Here is a 15056-nt window from a genome sequence, read left to right on the forward strand (position 1 = left end):
GAGCAGAACAAGAGAGTGGGAAAGAACGTGGGAGAGGAAGAAAGAGCGGAGAGAAGGAAAAGACATGGCAACTATTCAGGGCGATGAGTCATGAAACGGGATTCAAAGACGCTGACATTAATAGTGTACATCATGAGTAATCCTATGGAAGCCTGTGCGTGATAAAAACATAGCGGAGTAAGTCAGAAGTTTCATAACCACATGCTGGTCGTGAGACTAATCCTGATACCAGCACAAATAAACAAAATCCCAAAGTGGTTTGTCTGATTCTCAGGTGTGTGTGGGAGTGTGTGAAATGCGAGTGTGACTGAATGTGTCTCTGTTGGTGCTGCGATTCAAGTGAGGCAACAGAGAAGTCACTCACTGAGTCTGTGTATGTGTGTATTTTTTGTTTGAGTGTGTGAGTGGTTTGGCAGGCCACACAGACCCTGAGCTGTGTCTCATCCCTCCCACCATCGCTCCTGTCAGCAGGCCCGAAACCACAAACCATCCCGTCTGGAAACAAAGCCATTAACTCACAACAAGCGTCTCTGTCTCGCTCTCACACCTTTTAGATCTTGTCTCTCTCACACACTTCACTGCTCTCATATCAGTGTGTCACAACCACCACTTTAGCTGTTCCCATTACCAAAGATTACACCTGCACTGACTACTTGATTTCCCTGTTGGCACTGGAATTTGGTCAGTGTTTAGACTAGCTGATTTTTATTAGATATTTATACTGCTTTCATTAGCAAGGTAATTGTCACATGACCTGTGGGGCAGGCTGAGGTTTTACCCCGCCCCCCAACCCTCCAGAGTTATCCATAGATATACTCTTAGATTATAGAAGCTGTAGCTGTGACAAGCTAGCAGATTAGCTGGCTAGTGCTAGCAAAGAGTCATTCTGCTTTTGCTAGTTTATTATGTTCCCAGGCAGAGGGAATGTCTTAAAACATCGGAATATTGTAAGGTTTTTGAAAATCTGGAAAAAATATACTGATCAATCATTATTTAAAAAATTTGAGATTAAAAAAGGAAATTCTGAAAAAAAAAAATTTACAACTGGGTTAAACTTTTTTTTCTTTTTGAGTTCTAGAAAAATCAGAAAGCAACACAAAGAGAACACTCTGTTTTCCCTCAACCTGAAAAAAGAAGAAGTTTTATGACGTATGTTTAAAAAACAGATTATACACATTGAGCATTTTGGATCTCTGATAAAACCCTTATGTATTTTTTCTCCTTTTTTCTTTCTTTTTTTTTTATACACTTTCCATTTTTTTCCCCCATTGTTGTAAAAAAGACGACTGAAATCCTGATTAAGTACAAAAGAAGCTACCCATGTTTTGTTCTTAATGATTTAACACTTAAGGGTATACCCTTGTTTTGTTTTGTTGTTTTGTCTTGTTTTTTTTGTTTTGTTTTTTTTGGGGGGAAAAAAAACACAAAAGTATTACCCTTGGGTTATTCACAATTTGAAAAAAAAAAAAACTACCGAAAAAAACACAAAGGGTATACCAATATTGCATTATTTTATTTCTTAAATTCTTTTTCAAAATTCTGAAATCCATTTTTTTAACTTTAGGAAAAAAACCTTGAGAGTGTACACTTGGGATTTTTGTTTTTCAGTTTTGCTAACGATTATGTGTACATGTATGTATGCAGTAAGTCTCCAAGTGACCCCTAATCCCCATCAGTGTTCTCTGACAGTTACTTAAATGTGGTTGTTGTGTAAATAGTTTTAGCTTTGGTCTCTTTTGTGACAAAAAAACTGAACTCTTGGGTTTAACAGTCTCCTTCAGCTAATTTAAATGTATACAGTTCATTGTTTTTTCTCTCTCTCTCTAATCTGCCATCTGAAATTAACTGCAAAACACTATACTTTGTTTATTTACTCAACAGAGATGGGTTCAAGGATGAATGGAGTTTTAGATTTGGCCTTCATGTTTCACTGTAAGCTTTGCGTTAATTAAGTCCAAGTTTATAAAGTGGTGACTTAAAATCATTTACCACTGGTTAGTTACAGAGTACAGAGCTTCTTGAAGATACAGAGGAGCTACTCTGACGTGAGAGGGTTAGAAAAACTTTAATCAAAACCAAGTTTGCTATGAATAAATATTTTACTCTCTTGTGTAAACCTCCCCTGTTTCGGCTCTGAGGGATTGTTACAGGCCAGACTTTTTCTTGGTCAGCAGTCAGCTGTTAATTAGCGAGCTTCAGAACAGACTGCTAGCTGTGTCTTGGAGCAGCTTACAACTAATGTAGCACACAGACCTGAGAGGGGATAACATATTTTTGGTGACACCTGGTGAAACATCAGTCTGTAAATCACAGGGAAACGACCATTCTACAAAAACAGTTTTATTGATTTATTAACAACTGTACATTTCTTTTCAGTGCTGACAGCATTTGCTACATACTTTGGTGTGATTCAGAGGGACAGACAAACTTAACCCCTTCTCGTTTCTGTTTTGGGAAATGCTGACAGAATTAGGAGCACAGTGTACAAACCAGAATTAGTCATTGCTGCCTCAAAGTCAACATCAGAGAAACTTGATATATTCATTTGTTTTAACTTCCACATGAGCGTTTACACGTCTCCCTGCCTTCCCATCACAGTTGACCAAACATGTTCCAGGAATAGTGATAAGATACAAAGAGCAGAAAGAGTTCAACAGCGCAGATTGGACTGTTTGAGTTTAGTCTGTAGCCAAGAAGTCAATGGTGCAATTCATACACATTACGTCAAGTTAGCAAAAAGCACATTAACATCCAGTTTGTGCCTGTGGCAGGGCTTCTGCTGCCAACTGAGGTCCAAGGGTTAGGCTAAAGATTAAACGTCCTCTATCTTCTGTAATCTAACAAGGTAAAACAAACAGAGAGAAAGATAGCACAGACAGATGTACATTTTAAAAAGGTCTTTTTATATATATGAATTAAATTTACATCTCTTTTTCTGAATCGTAGAGTCCTGCTCAGTCATGAAGTGGTCCAAACCAGCCGAGGCTCCGCCAGAGTTAAAGGACTCCACGTTTTCATCATTCGGTAAGAGCACTGTGACAAAAGGCCATTTTAAAATCTCCACTGCCTACTGCCAGGACTCGTGCTCGGCTCTCTGAAAAGGTCAGCTCGGAGAACGGGCGTCAAGAAAATCAGAGAAAAACTTGTTAAAAAGTTCTAATCTATGTTCTGCTCTCCAACCCAAGTCATGGCCAAGTGGGCGAAAAAAAATCACAAGTACACCCAGGACATGAAAATATATATTCTTATAATATATAAAATGTCTTTTATTTTAATCCAATATGTACACTTTTCACAAGACATCTGTGGGACAAAGGTCTCAGAACTGAAGCGCTGCTTCATCCGCTTAAACCAAAAAAAATCTCAAGGAAAAAACAGCAAAAGTTCTGAAGTCACAAAAAATGTTACCCAAAAATAACCCCTTGAAAACAAAAATGTGAAGAAGAAATCTTTCCAGCACGGTTATCCTAATGCCAACAGCTCCATCGCTCCCTGCCAGGTGACTTTGCCAGATCTGTGGTTCTTCTTAGCAAGTTGTAGTCCACAGATGGTTGATCGTTGGTAGCAGAAAGTAAAGTAATCTCAGTAGAAGTGCTGAAGTCAGGAGCCTTGTCTTTTTAGTAGATGACCTCGTAGACTGTCGCCTTCTTGTCACCAGATCCCGTCACGATGTACTTGTCATCTGCTGAGATGTCACAGCTCAGGACGGACGACGACTCCTTCGACTGTGGAAGCGAAAACAACACAAATGACCATCAGGGTTTATTTATACAATGATGTTTTTAACAGATTGCTCTTTTTGTGGTTTTCTCTTCAAGGACTGTTGGGATCCACCAATGTCTTTGCTTTAAATCAGCTGTTGGAAGTGTTTGGTGTGGTTACCTGGAATATGCTGGCACCATAAGGAGTCCTCCATGCGTTCAGCAGGTTGTCTTTCCCTGTGCTCACAAACCATTTACCTGCAAACAGGGAAAACAGACTGGTTGAGAAAACAATCTGAAGGGGTGTGTGTGTGTGTGTGTGTGTGTGTGTGTGTGTGTGTGTGTGTGTGTGTGTGTGTGTGTGCGCATGTGTGCTTAAATACACACACTGAATTAACAGTTGTTGGTCTTTTCTAGACTTCACAAACGAACACCCTGAGTGTGACTGCTGTAGCCTTATCAATGAGAGGAATATTATTACACTAACTGTCATAAAACGCACATAATGAAGGAGCCTCACACCATGTCCACCCTGATAATTGTTTTAATCAGCCTCTGATTAATTACCCCACTGACTAGTCGGCTAATGATTTAATTAGTGACAGCAAGAGCTCTGAAGCAGTGAGAACCATCTGAATGAACCCACTCTGTGTGGGAGCGATATGAGGCAGTGCTCAGGGGGGGTCGTGTGAGAGGAAATGAATACCGACAGTTCTGGTAAAAGAAAAAATAAGTGAGGCGATAGTAAAAGCTCATTTTTCAGAGCCTTAGACTCAGAGCCAGCTGGTCTGCCCGACAGGCACAATGATTTAAAGTGAAAAAGCAATTACTCCAGTCTCTAATGAGCAAATAACAGCTTCATTGTTAATACAGTTACAAGCTTCCAGTGTGTGCTGGTTCAAGTGCAGAGTGTCAGGAGCAAGCAGTGGTCTGACACTCCAACACGATTAAGACCTGAAACATTTCTGACAGATGCAGCTTTCCCAACGTCAGCCTGAACATTTACCACTCAATCATATCAACATGTCACAACCAGAGGGTTTCAGTCTTAAAGTCAAGGAAGTTTAACATAAGTTTAACCCGCTCAAAATCCTCATCATGTCATTAATCAAGGCAGGTTTCTGCTTTAGACTAATCCAATGTACTGTCAGACAAAGATTAACCATTTATGCCCCAATTTTTTTTTCAGTAGCAAGGCATAAAGTTTTATCAGTTCAGTGTATTTATTTTTTTCCATTTTGTACTTTGTTTTTTGGAAAATAGGATTTTTATAACTGGCAACAATTGTTGCTGGTGGTCACACAGCTTGTCACTTTGTCACCTAATAATTATACTGAAATGATAACAACTATAATTCTGATAAAGTTATAAAAAAATAATAATATAATCACAATAAATCTTTTAAAAAGGAGGTGTGTGGGGGAAGTTATTTATGAAAATTAGCACTTTTCTGGACGATTTGCATTTGTCATGTCTTCCACTGGAAGGAGCAGGAAGCAGATGATGTCATGTGACAGACGCTATTTTATAAACCAAACTCTTTAAGTTGTCTACTAGCATAAAAGGGGAAAAAGTTGCATGAGTAGTAGTTTTTTATAGTGAGTAGAAAATGATAGTGATACACTTCGGCAACAATTGTTGTCAACGTGTTGAGTCTTCATCGATCTTCAAAAGATCACCTGCCAGACTATGTTTCAGATCAATAGTTAACTGTTGGATTGATACAGATTCTGCTGCTGTCTGGTTTAAAATAATCATGATAACAAACTGAAGATGTTTATTTCCTCTAAGGGATCAGAGCTTGTTTTCACATCATTAAAACTTCACTTTTTGTCTGTAACTCACCACAGTAGGCGAACTTCAGCGATAGGACGCAGCTCTCGTGCAGGTGCAGCTGGTATTTGTCAGGTTTGGTGTGATGCAGCACCTCCACGTTGCTGCTCTCCATGCCCACAGCGAGCCATTCTCCAGTGGGACAGTAGCCCAGCGAGAAGATCTGCAACAAGATTACATTTTTACTCTCTGAACCAAAGTAGAGACTGTATTTCTTTCTGTGTCAGTGTTTACAGGCTTCTTTCTACCTGTGAGGTAAAGTCGTGTTGCTGAAGCTGTCGTCCCTCTCTCAAATCCCAGGAGCGGACTGTGTTGTCCAGCCCTCCTGTCCACAGTTTGGTCCCATCGTGAGAGATATCGATGCAGCTGGCGCCATCTGTATGACCCTGGAACTGCCTGAAAACACAAAGACACACAAAGATCAAGTTAGAGGATTGAAGAGAGCAGAATCTGAAGAAGATTGTGTTTCTGAGCTGCAGCACTGACCGAACAAGCGTCTGGTTATGGAGGTCCCACACAGCGATGTTTCCATCCGAGCAGCAGGAGAAGCAGACCTTTGCGTCTGGACTGATGGCCAGTGCGTAGCAGGCCGGCGCAGAAGAAGTGAGCTCGGCTTTAATGCGGGGCGTCTGTGAGGCGAGGTCCCAGATGGTCAGCGTGCTGGCTTCACCGCCCACTATGAGGGTGCGGCCATCAGGCAACAGTTTGCAGGAGCGGATGTAATTATCTCTGTTCTGTAAAAGAAACGAGAGTTGTCAGGGTCTGTTAACGGTGTCTATAATCAGTTAACTTTTCAAAGATTTTCAGAGAACAGTGGAGAATAAGAACTCCATTATGATTCTGTGGAGAACATGAAGACCGTCTCTGCTAAACTCAAACAGAGTTTTCTTTGACAAGTGAAGTTTGAAGACTGCTGCTGACTCCTCCGTGTTTTAGTGAAGATGTGGGTGTCAGCGATAACAAGAGATTCAGAGTGTGAGTGGGACTGCAGCTGCTGGCCGAGCTCCAGGAGAGCAGAAAGAAGAAGATCAATAGGATCGCTGAAGCTCTCGGTCAAATTAAAACAGCGCCCTGATGGCTTTATAAGACCCAACTGCACTCTGGACGCACCTTAAGGGTGCTGAAGGCTTTATGAGTTGAAGGCATGAAGCCGCAGTATCAAAATGAGGAATGGGAGGCAGTTGGGAGGAAGTAATGAGCTGGGTAATGGCAGACAGGGTCGGCCAATCAGAACATCATTACTCAGCAGGCTTTTTTTTCTCACCAAGGATTATTTCAGCACAGCAGAGACACTTTGCTGAATTATTCACAGCCCTGTCAGATGGGATCGAGGGAAAAGCCACGATGGGATGTGGAGTCAGGCTACATTTGATGCTCAAGATAATCTTAATGAAGGAGGAAGTTTGCAGAGCCCTCATGAAACAGGAACACTGTGCTCCTGCTCTGGTTAGACACCTTGTTACCACTTTAAACATCTGCTCTAATAATAATGAACTCTTACACCAACACGTCCACGCCATGGCTTGTTAAAGTAATGCCGTTATTTACCAAGCAGTCCAGCTGGGACACAGGACTCTTGCTGCCTGGTTGGCTGATGTCCCAAATCTTGACGCAGCCCTTGCCGCCGGTGTAGACATGGCGTGTGGGGTTGCTGATGGTGACGGCACACACCACTTCCCCGTGGCTCAGTGTGTTGATCTGGCGAGCATGGCGCGGGATGCCTGGACCGATAAGTGCATCTGGAGGGAAGGGCACTGGCTGCATCTGACCATCCGCACTCACGTGAAAAGAATACGCACTACAGGAAACAGAGAGAAGAAGAGATGATCAGCCCGAGTCAAGGAAACCTGACGACATGAACAGGCAATCCTCCAAACACTCACGGTTTCCCTCCAGAAATGGACGTTAGGCTGGCCGGCAGGCCTGGAGCTCTCATGTGGGGATGAGGATCAAATCCCGCCTGCAGGAGGAAGACGAGCAAAGAGTTAAAAACAACTAATAATCTTCAAGGGTACATCAGACTGAGCTAATATTCAAATTGAAAATGATGGTTTGCTTTATCTGCGCACGCCCCGAGGAACTAGAATCATTTGCAGGCAAACCCCATGAAAGACAGAGCCAGCTTCAGTGCATACAGAGAAGCTACAACATCCTGCCAGCTAATGCTAATGAAAGCCTGGGAGACTTTCAAACATGGAGCCGCGTTTTGGGGGGGGGCTTTTTTAAAGCCTTTAGAATGCTAACTAACTAACATCAAAGTAAAGGAGCATGGCTGTCTTTGTACTCTCTCATTACGTACACACAACAAGCAGCAGCCAGCTGAGCAGAAATATTCACAATGAGGTTCAGAAATACATGAGGAACGAGCAAGTTTCTCAAAGTCGTTCTGCAGACAAGAGCTTGTGACCTAACGAGTGAGGGCTTCTTGTGTCAAACTAACAGAGGCCGAGTGAATATGTGAACTGTAGCAGCTTCATCTATTCAGTCATGAGCAGCAAGGATGTCTTTAATAAGTAGTTTAAAGAAAGACTGGACTGCTTACGATGGGAGAGCGTCCATAAGCTGCAGCCGCTGCAGCACTCATCTGAGGTGATATGAGACCTGGGTAGACACCCGGACTGGTCAGGGATCCGTTCATCTCATGATGACCCATCATAGCAAACGGAGTGGCGTAGGATCCCGCGATGGATAGAGGAGTACGCAGGGCAGGAGCAGCTAGAGGAGAGAAAGAAACGTCTGAATAGATTCATAAAAACAGTCTGAGCAGAAACATGAGGATTTTTCAAGAATCAATGTTCTTATCCAGAGATTAATTAACTTAGCCCAAAGGTTAAGAAAATGTGTTCGTTTGATTACTTCTCTTTGCTTCTTGACAGTAACTCTTAAACTGTTCTAAAACCTGTTTATTTCCCTTTTAACTGGCGCCGCATTTGTAATGAACAACAGAGGGATGAGCAGATGAGGTGAGTCTGTTCTGCCCAGGAAAAATGGCAGATTCTCTCTGCCAATGCCAAACAGCTTATTAAGAAGTAATCTACCAACACTAACTTCCAAACTTTTTGTGCTGAGTTTCTCCAATAAATCTCTGGATTAAGATGGAAAACTGGTGTGACATTAAAGGTGTTTATTTACCCAGTGCCTCCATGCCCGGAGGTTTGCCCATAGTCAAAGGCCTTAGTCCCGGCGTGCTGCTGGTTCCTGGTGTCGGGACCTCGTTTCTCGGTGTTGGTGTGTTGGACTTCAGGCTCGGTGTGGACGACTTGTCGTTCTAAAAGCAGAAACACTCTTTAACCTCTCGTTATGACCTTGATCTGTGTCCCCATACTCAAAGTTGTAAGTTCACCAACTCTCACTTTCAGCCGCACACCAAAATAAAACATCGCTCACGCCACAGTGAAGAAAAATCCCCCAGTGAGTCAGAAATACCCCCACAGCCAGGGAAATCCAGAGTGACAATCTGAGTGGACGGCTCAAGGTAATCCAATCTAACACTGACACTTCATTACAGGCCTGGTGTGTGAGTGTGTGTGTCAGTGTGTGTGTTGGGGATAGGGGTATAAACCTTAGCTTAGAAGTCAAGCTTGTTAAGAGAGGCTAGACAAGCAAGATGGCAGACTGGACCCCTCTCTCATAATTAATCCATCTTTCTTCCTCTGCAGCAGGAGGAAGAGGAGGTGGAGGAAGAGGAGGAGGGGTTTGGGGTTTATCTTAGTGACACACACTAATGAGGGCAGAGAGAAGCTGGGTGTCGAGGGAGGTGGAGGGGAGTGATGTGGACTATAAATCTATCCTAATCCTTAGTGAAGTGTTCGTTGTAAAACAGATGCGTGAGGATTGTTTCAGCCCAGTTTGGTGGAGCGACAGAACAGGAGGAGAAAGAGGAGAAGATGAGTAAAGGAAAGAAAAGGCAGAGGCAGCGGTTCCCTCCCTGCAGTGTCTCTGGGTTATTTACAGCCTGGAGTGGAGGGAGAAATGACCGTTTATTGGGTAAGCCATAAAGGAGATTGAGAGGAATGAGCCACAGGGTTTGATTTCCTGAGAGTGTATCCGCCCTCTGCCCCCCTCAAGCTTTTCATAGCAGCTGCCCGCTAAGCCTCCTGCGTATAAGTCCTTCACACAGACACCCACTTCAGTTGACAAATGCCCTTTAGCCTGTCAGCTCACCCTTCACCCCACCACTGTAACCTTCTTATTTCATCTCCTCTCACTGTGACACTCACATGGGCGTGGTCCTTCGCTTTGGAGGACGGCGTGCTGCCTGACGAGGCCACAGAAGCAGGACTGTTGGGCGCAGCGTCTTTCTTCAGGACTCTGGATTTATCCAGGCCGTTCTCTGGAGGAGAGTGAGCAGGGCTAGCTCGAGGGGTGGCCGGATCCTGCAGAGTTTAACGAGACAGAAAGAGAGGGAGGCTGAGCAAACAGAGAGGAGGAAAGCCACCGGCATGTACATGTAGGTCAAACAAACCTGGGCCTCATGTGCAAACACAGATAAATATACTCATGCGTGCTCATACTCTCCCTCTAACACATACACACACTTTTCATTCACCTGTCACTCCCTTTTCTCTTTGTGTTCTTTGTCTTACGTTCTGCATGAATGGCTAAAGAAATACTGTGGGCATACACTCATAGCGCGCACACACACTCACACACACAACCAATATTATGACAGACTTTTTGGCAGCGCTGTGAAAGGTGTTGAGGCTCCGACAGACAAACAACAAAAGAGCGCAGTGTTTAGTTTCTGTGCGGCGTTCACACTGAGGAATGTTGCCGAGCAGCTTAGTTCAAACAGTCTTACCTCATTGGAAACGTCCACCACCAGGTCGTCACTTTTGTCTCCATCGCTGTCCTGTAGAGAGGTGACACACTCAGCTTACTGAGAAACACTAACAGATACAAAATACTGAGAACAGTCCTACAAATCAGAATGAAACATCCACACCGGACAAAGCTTGAGCCAATACGTAGGTGTAAAGGCAAGTTCCTTTACTTTCCAAGAAACTGTCCAGGGAAATGATTCAGAATTTACAGAATGAGAAGCTAAACAAAAGCTAATCGTGTTCCGAGGTCCATTTTCATGAAGCCCCATGCTTTCATCTTAGAAAGTCTGAGTTGTGTGAATAAATTTAGCCTGAAGTGAAAATGTGAAAGTTCAAAAACAATTTAGAGCTCATGAGACTAGATTCATCGGAAACATTTGAGGCTACAATTGTTTGCAGCTCAAAATAGATTTAAAAACTATCATGCAAAAAAAATCATAATCAATTATAGATCATGAACCTGCCCCAAAAAAAACCTGGCATATTTTCCCCACATCGCCCCCTAATGGAGAACGTTTCCTTGATCAGATGCAGTGTTTGCTGATATTTACACAGCACATAGCACTGCAGAAAACTGACCACTCATCATCTGGTAACAATAAATACATTGAAGAACAGCTGAGGTTTGATTTCATCGGTCTGTAACTATGGCACAAGGATGTTCAAGCACACTAAGTGTTCATATGTTATGTTAATGGTTAAGAAACACGTCAGTAAGAAAATAAGCACTCACATATCTGCTCATGCTGTCTTTGTCGTCCACTTTGCGTTTCTTGGAGTCCAGGCCGTAATCTGAGGAGCCGCGGTGCTTCTCACTCGCTGCTCTCAGGCTGTCCGACGGTGACACTGAGTTATTCTGCCAACGACAACGACATGCAGTGAAGTTACTCTGCTTCTCTCTGTGGACTTTCCCTTTGACATCCTGGAGAAGCCGCTAATATCCTTAAAATATAACCTGTACATGGATGTGCTTCAGCTCGTGAGATAAAGTTAAACTTGCGGTGCGTTTGAGTGCAACCATGCCTTCAGGACTTTTCCTTTGTTGAGCCATGACTTTATAAAGCAAAATGTGAAATACTCCTGGACTGATTTAGGGTAGATGGTGCAGAAGAGGATTCTGGGACAGCTTAGCCATGCAGCTTCTGCTGCTGCTGGCGGAGCAGTGGAGCAAAAAGGAAAGAGATGAGGCAGCTGAGCAAACCCACAAACACACAAAACACAGCTGGAAGACAAAAGCATTAACTCCGAGCTAGGTGAGGCTTAAGGCAGGTTGAGTGGAGGTGAAGTGAGGATGTGAGGAGGCAGCAGAGTGCAGTGTGGGATATTTGCACATACACACACAATCTGACATTTAATCCTTGTGTAGCCCTGCACATATTGACCCGGTCAGACACACTTAAAGTCCCTCTGACTGTTAAAACCAAACACAGCTTCTGATCCTGTGACCGCATTTTTTCTCTGTGACATTGTAATACATGCAAATAAAAACAAGAAGTGACCGAGATCTCCCTCTGTGCAACTTTAAATAATGACTGCTGTAAAGTCTAAGAGTGTGTATGCGTGTGTGTGTGTGGCCTGCAGCAGAAAATGACCGCAGAGTTCATGAAATCAACCAGAATTTAAATAAATAAAGAAATAAGAGAGAGGAAGGATAGAAAGAAAGAGACCATTGAAGGAACCTGGACAAGAGTGCAACGTGAAGACACAAAGAGGGTGATGCCAGCAGAGAAAGAACCATGAAAGAGGCAGAGTGAGAAAATGAGAAAAAAAAAAGAGGAAGAAAGACAAGAGAGCAAAACAGGAAAGGAACTTGGCAAGCCATGAGAGCGTAGCAGTGTGGCAATGAGTTCTCCCCACTAGTGGGAATGCCCGGACAGGCTGGCACTCTCTCAGAAGCTGCAAACGGGGGTTTTGTAGTCTGGGCACTGGTGTAGAGGGGGAGCACTGCCAAACAGGCCGACAGGCAGAGAAGGAGGGAGGAAGAGGAGGGTGAGGGGGAGTGAAGCAAGTAAAACCCTGAGGCCAGGCCACACTGTCAGGCAGCTCAACAAATCCCTGCCTTCAGAAAGAGGTAGATGTCTGACTTCTTGGCTGAGAATAAAGGGAAGAGAAAGGAGCAGTGTGGAGAAATGAGGACTTAAAAATGAAATGAAAGGATGACAAAAGATAAAAACAACGCTGTTTGAGCAGTTGTTTCCACATTGGGTCAAATTATGGAGTGTGCTCCGCTACTGTTGAGGAAAAGTTTGTCTGGTTGGGTTTGGTGACGCTCCCTGGCAAGACAGAAATCTCTTACAACCTGTTCGTGTGTCTGCGCCTGTGACCTTTAATGGATTGCTTAGACTCAATAACCCTGCACTTGCCTCCAACTCTGAAATTCAATGCTTTGAGACAACAGGACAGCGCGTGTGTGTGTGTGTGTGTGTGTGTGTGTGTGTGTGTGTGTGTGTGTGTGTGTGTGTGTGTGTGCGCGCGCATTGGAAAAGAGATCAGGTACGGTAGGTCACACTGGCAGGTGCTTGTCACCGTACGAGACAGAGGGGAAGAGTTTGGGTTCCTTCAGACATGAGTGGGTCCATTCAGGATGGCCAGTCAATAGGAACTCAATCTGTCCGAGCAGATCCAGCAGGTCGTCACGCTCCAGCTCACTGAGAGCTTTAAGCCAGTCCAATAAACAAGGACTTTTAACATGAGAAGGAGGAGAGAGATAGACCGAGCAAACCAGCAAATTAAAGAGATAAGAAAAGGAAGAAGACGATGAAGATGTGAGCAAAGCCAAGGACAAAAGGAGATGAGACGCAGCGAGGTATTGGACACATGCAACAGTGAATCCTCCAAAGAAGAGAAGGAGAGTCAAAGTCGCTTTTAATTGTGCTGAAATTAAAGGAGCTGGCTCACTACTAATCCTCGCCCAGTGATTGGAGTCATTTTCCACCTGGATTAGATGGCACCGGCTTATTTGGCCAGACTTCATTATTTGATTTCAGTCAACCCCCTGAGTACAAAAAAGTGTGTGTTCTTACAGAGAGAGCATGAATTTCTCCTGAACAGGGAGCTTAGGTCTATGTAAAGTACACCTAATCACCAAACACAGCGAGCCAGAGAGCGGCAAAGTCAAGACACACAGGAGAAGGAAGAGACGAGAGTCAACGTACCGTGCTCGACTCGCGTTCTTTCAGAGGAAGGGCCAGGGGCGAGTGAAAAGATGAGGGGCCAGGAGAGAGAAAAGAAAAACACAAATTAGTATGAGTGTCACAGAGAGTCAGGACTGAAATCACATCAAACAAATCACTCCAAACATCATCGCTTAGCTCAGAAAGTTCTCAAACAACTCATCATTTAACAGTTTGTTTGAGGGTTTAGTGGCTGTAACTTCTGACTTTGTCACAGCTTAATAAATCATAACTTGATGCTTTTTTTAAATCAGATATAGTTACTGATGTCAAAACAAGCCGTCTGTTGACTTGTACTTTTCTTCCTACTCCCAACATTCTCTTTTTTTCCGGTGTGTAGTTTATTGTTTGACCTCTGACTTTAAGGAGGATGTTTGCCGGCATCGTAGCATGAAGTATTAATATTTGCATTAAAAAAACTTTGCTTTGGTTATCAAACATTTATAAATACAAATGACCTATCTGTTGCTCTTGGTGGATTAGAAGGAGAAAAGACTCATGACCGACCAATATGTGACTGTGAGAAGCTGTCGCTGAAGGTCTGAGGGTTCATTACCCACAATAAATTGATAAATGATTTACATTTATTACAACAGACGTTTTTCTCATTCAGAAAGAGAAAAATACACATTTTTTTCAAGTCTGCAAAAAAGATGAGTGTCGTTTTTGTCTTGTAACCGATCAATAAAGCATCAGTAGATTAAGTGGTAAATATAAAACCACCAGTTACAACCTGTAAATCCTTTATGCAGGTCAATTATTTGAAATCAAACTTGAAACAAAAATACTTCAGAGGATTTTTTGTTTTAGAAATGTTGCGTCACATCCAGAGATTTAGTTCGTAAACACTGGTGAGCAGGAATACGCAGCTGCTTGTTTCTATGATGAATGCATCTGGCTGGTAGAACCAGTTCTGGGTAGAAACTGTCCCCCATCAGCTGTGAAACACTGCAGGCTGTGTGTGTTTGTGTGTCAGGCTGTGCTCCTCACCTCTGTGCTCCAGGTCGTGGTGGTTCTTCTCGTCCTTTACAGGCAGGTGGGCCTGGCTGCCCAAAGCACCCAGAGCCAGCAGGCCGGAGCCGGCACCCGTCACAGGGGGGAGTCCGGGCGGCTGCAGGCCTGACGGGTGAGGCGGGAGCTGCACTGGAGGCCCGTGGCCGGCGTGAGAGAGGTGCTGAGCCTGGAGCTGCTGCTGCTGTAAACAAATGCACAGAGACAAGACAGAGGACAAGTGGGTCGGCTGGGAAGTGAATCCATGGATGACCACACTCCACTCATGCATTAGAGCTGGCTTTGAGCGCATTTAGTTCAAGGCCAAACCGTTTATGCAGAATAGACTGACAGAGAGTGCCAACATGCTGATCCAGCTCGTTCACCAGCTGAGGGGAAAACAGAGTCTGTACATAACTCTGGTTGTACGAGTATCATCTGGAGGAGGAGGAGGAATCTGGCTTTAAATCATCTCAGTTTTATTAAAACTTGATTCCACATCCTCAGCCTTTAACATCAGGATCTGACCAACCATC

The 15056-nt window shown here is 43.7% G+C and overlaps 1 protein-coding gene across 7 annotated transcripts in view; it reads right to left on the bottom strand.

The window, feature by feature from the left end:
• Window positions 1-2352: 2352 nt before the first annotated feature.
• The window catches only part of tle3b (TLE family member 3, transcriptional corepressor b), a 33314-nt gene continuing 20610 nt past the window's right edge, over window positions 2353-15056 (bottom strand). For 2 of the 7 annotated variants that reach the window (XM_074665947.1, XM_074665944.1), the window contains exons 8-21: window positions 14520-14722; window positions 13513-13570; window positions 11091-11213; window positions 10336-10386; window positions 9755-9910; window positions 8667-8802; window positions 8077-8249; window positions 7418-7494; window positions 7083-7332; window positions 6021-6268; window positions 5783-5930; window positions 5547-5697; window positions 3883-3959; window positions 2353-3725 (exon numbers count right to left, since the gene is read on the bottom strand). In XM_074665947.1, the coding sequence (XP_074522048.1) occupies window positions 3618-3725; window positions 3883-3959; window positions 5547-5697; window positions 5783-5930; window positions 6021-6268; window positions 7083-7332; window positions 7418-7494; window positions 8077-8249; window positions 8667-8802; window positions 9755-9910; window positions 10336-10386; window positions 11091-11213; window positions 13513-13570; window positions 14520-14722 (1959 nt within the window). In that variant the 3' untranslated portion in view covers window positions 2353-3617. Of the gene's footprint in view, window positions 3726-3882; window positions 3960-5546; window positions 5698-5782; window positions 5931-6020; window positions 6269-7082; window positions 7333-7417; window positions 7495-8076; window positions 8250-8666; window positions 8803-9754; window positions 9911-10335; window positions 10387-11090; window positions 11214-13512; window positions 13571-14519; window positions 14726-15056 lie in introns of all 7 variants that reach the window. The other 5 variants (XM_074665949.1, XM_074665948.1, XM_074665946.1 and 2 more) reach the window with 3 other exon arrangements.

The sequence above is a fragment of the Halichoeres trimaculatus genome, unplaced genomic scaffold, assembly GCF_033239565.1.
Source record: "Halichoeres trimaculatus isolate MK-OKI-2021-1 unplaced genomic scaffold, fHalTri1.1 fHalTri1_scaffold_3, whole genome shotgun sequence".
Classification (NCBI taxonomy): domain Eukaryota; kingdom Metazoa; phylum Chordata; class Actinopteri; order Labriformes; family Labridae; genus Halichoeres; species Halichoeres trimaculatus.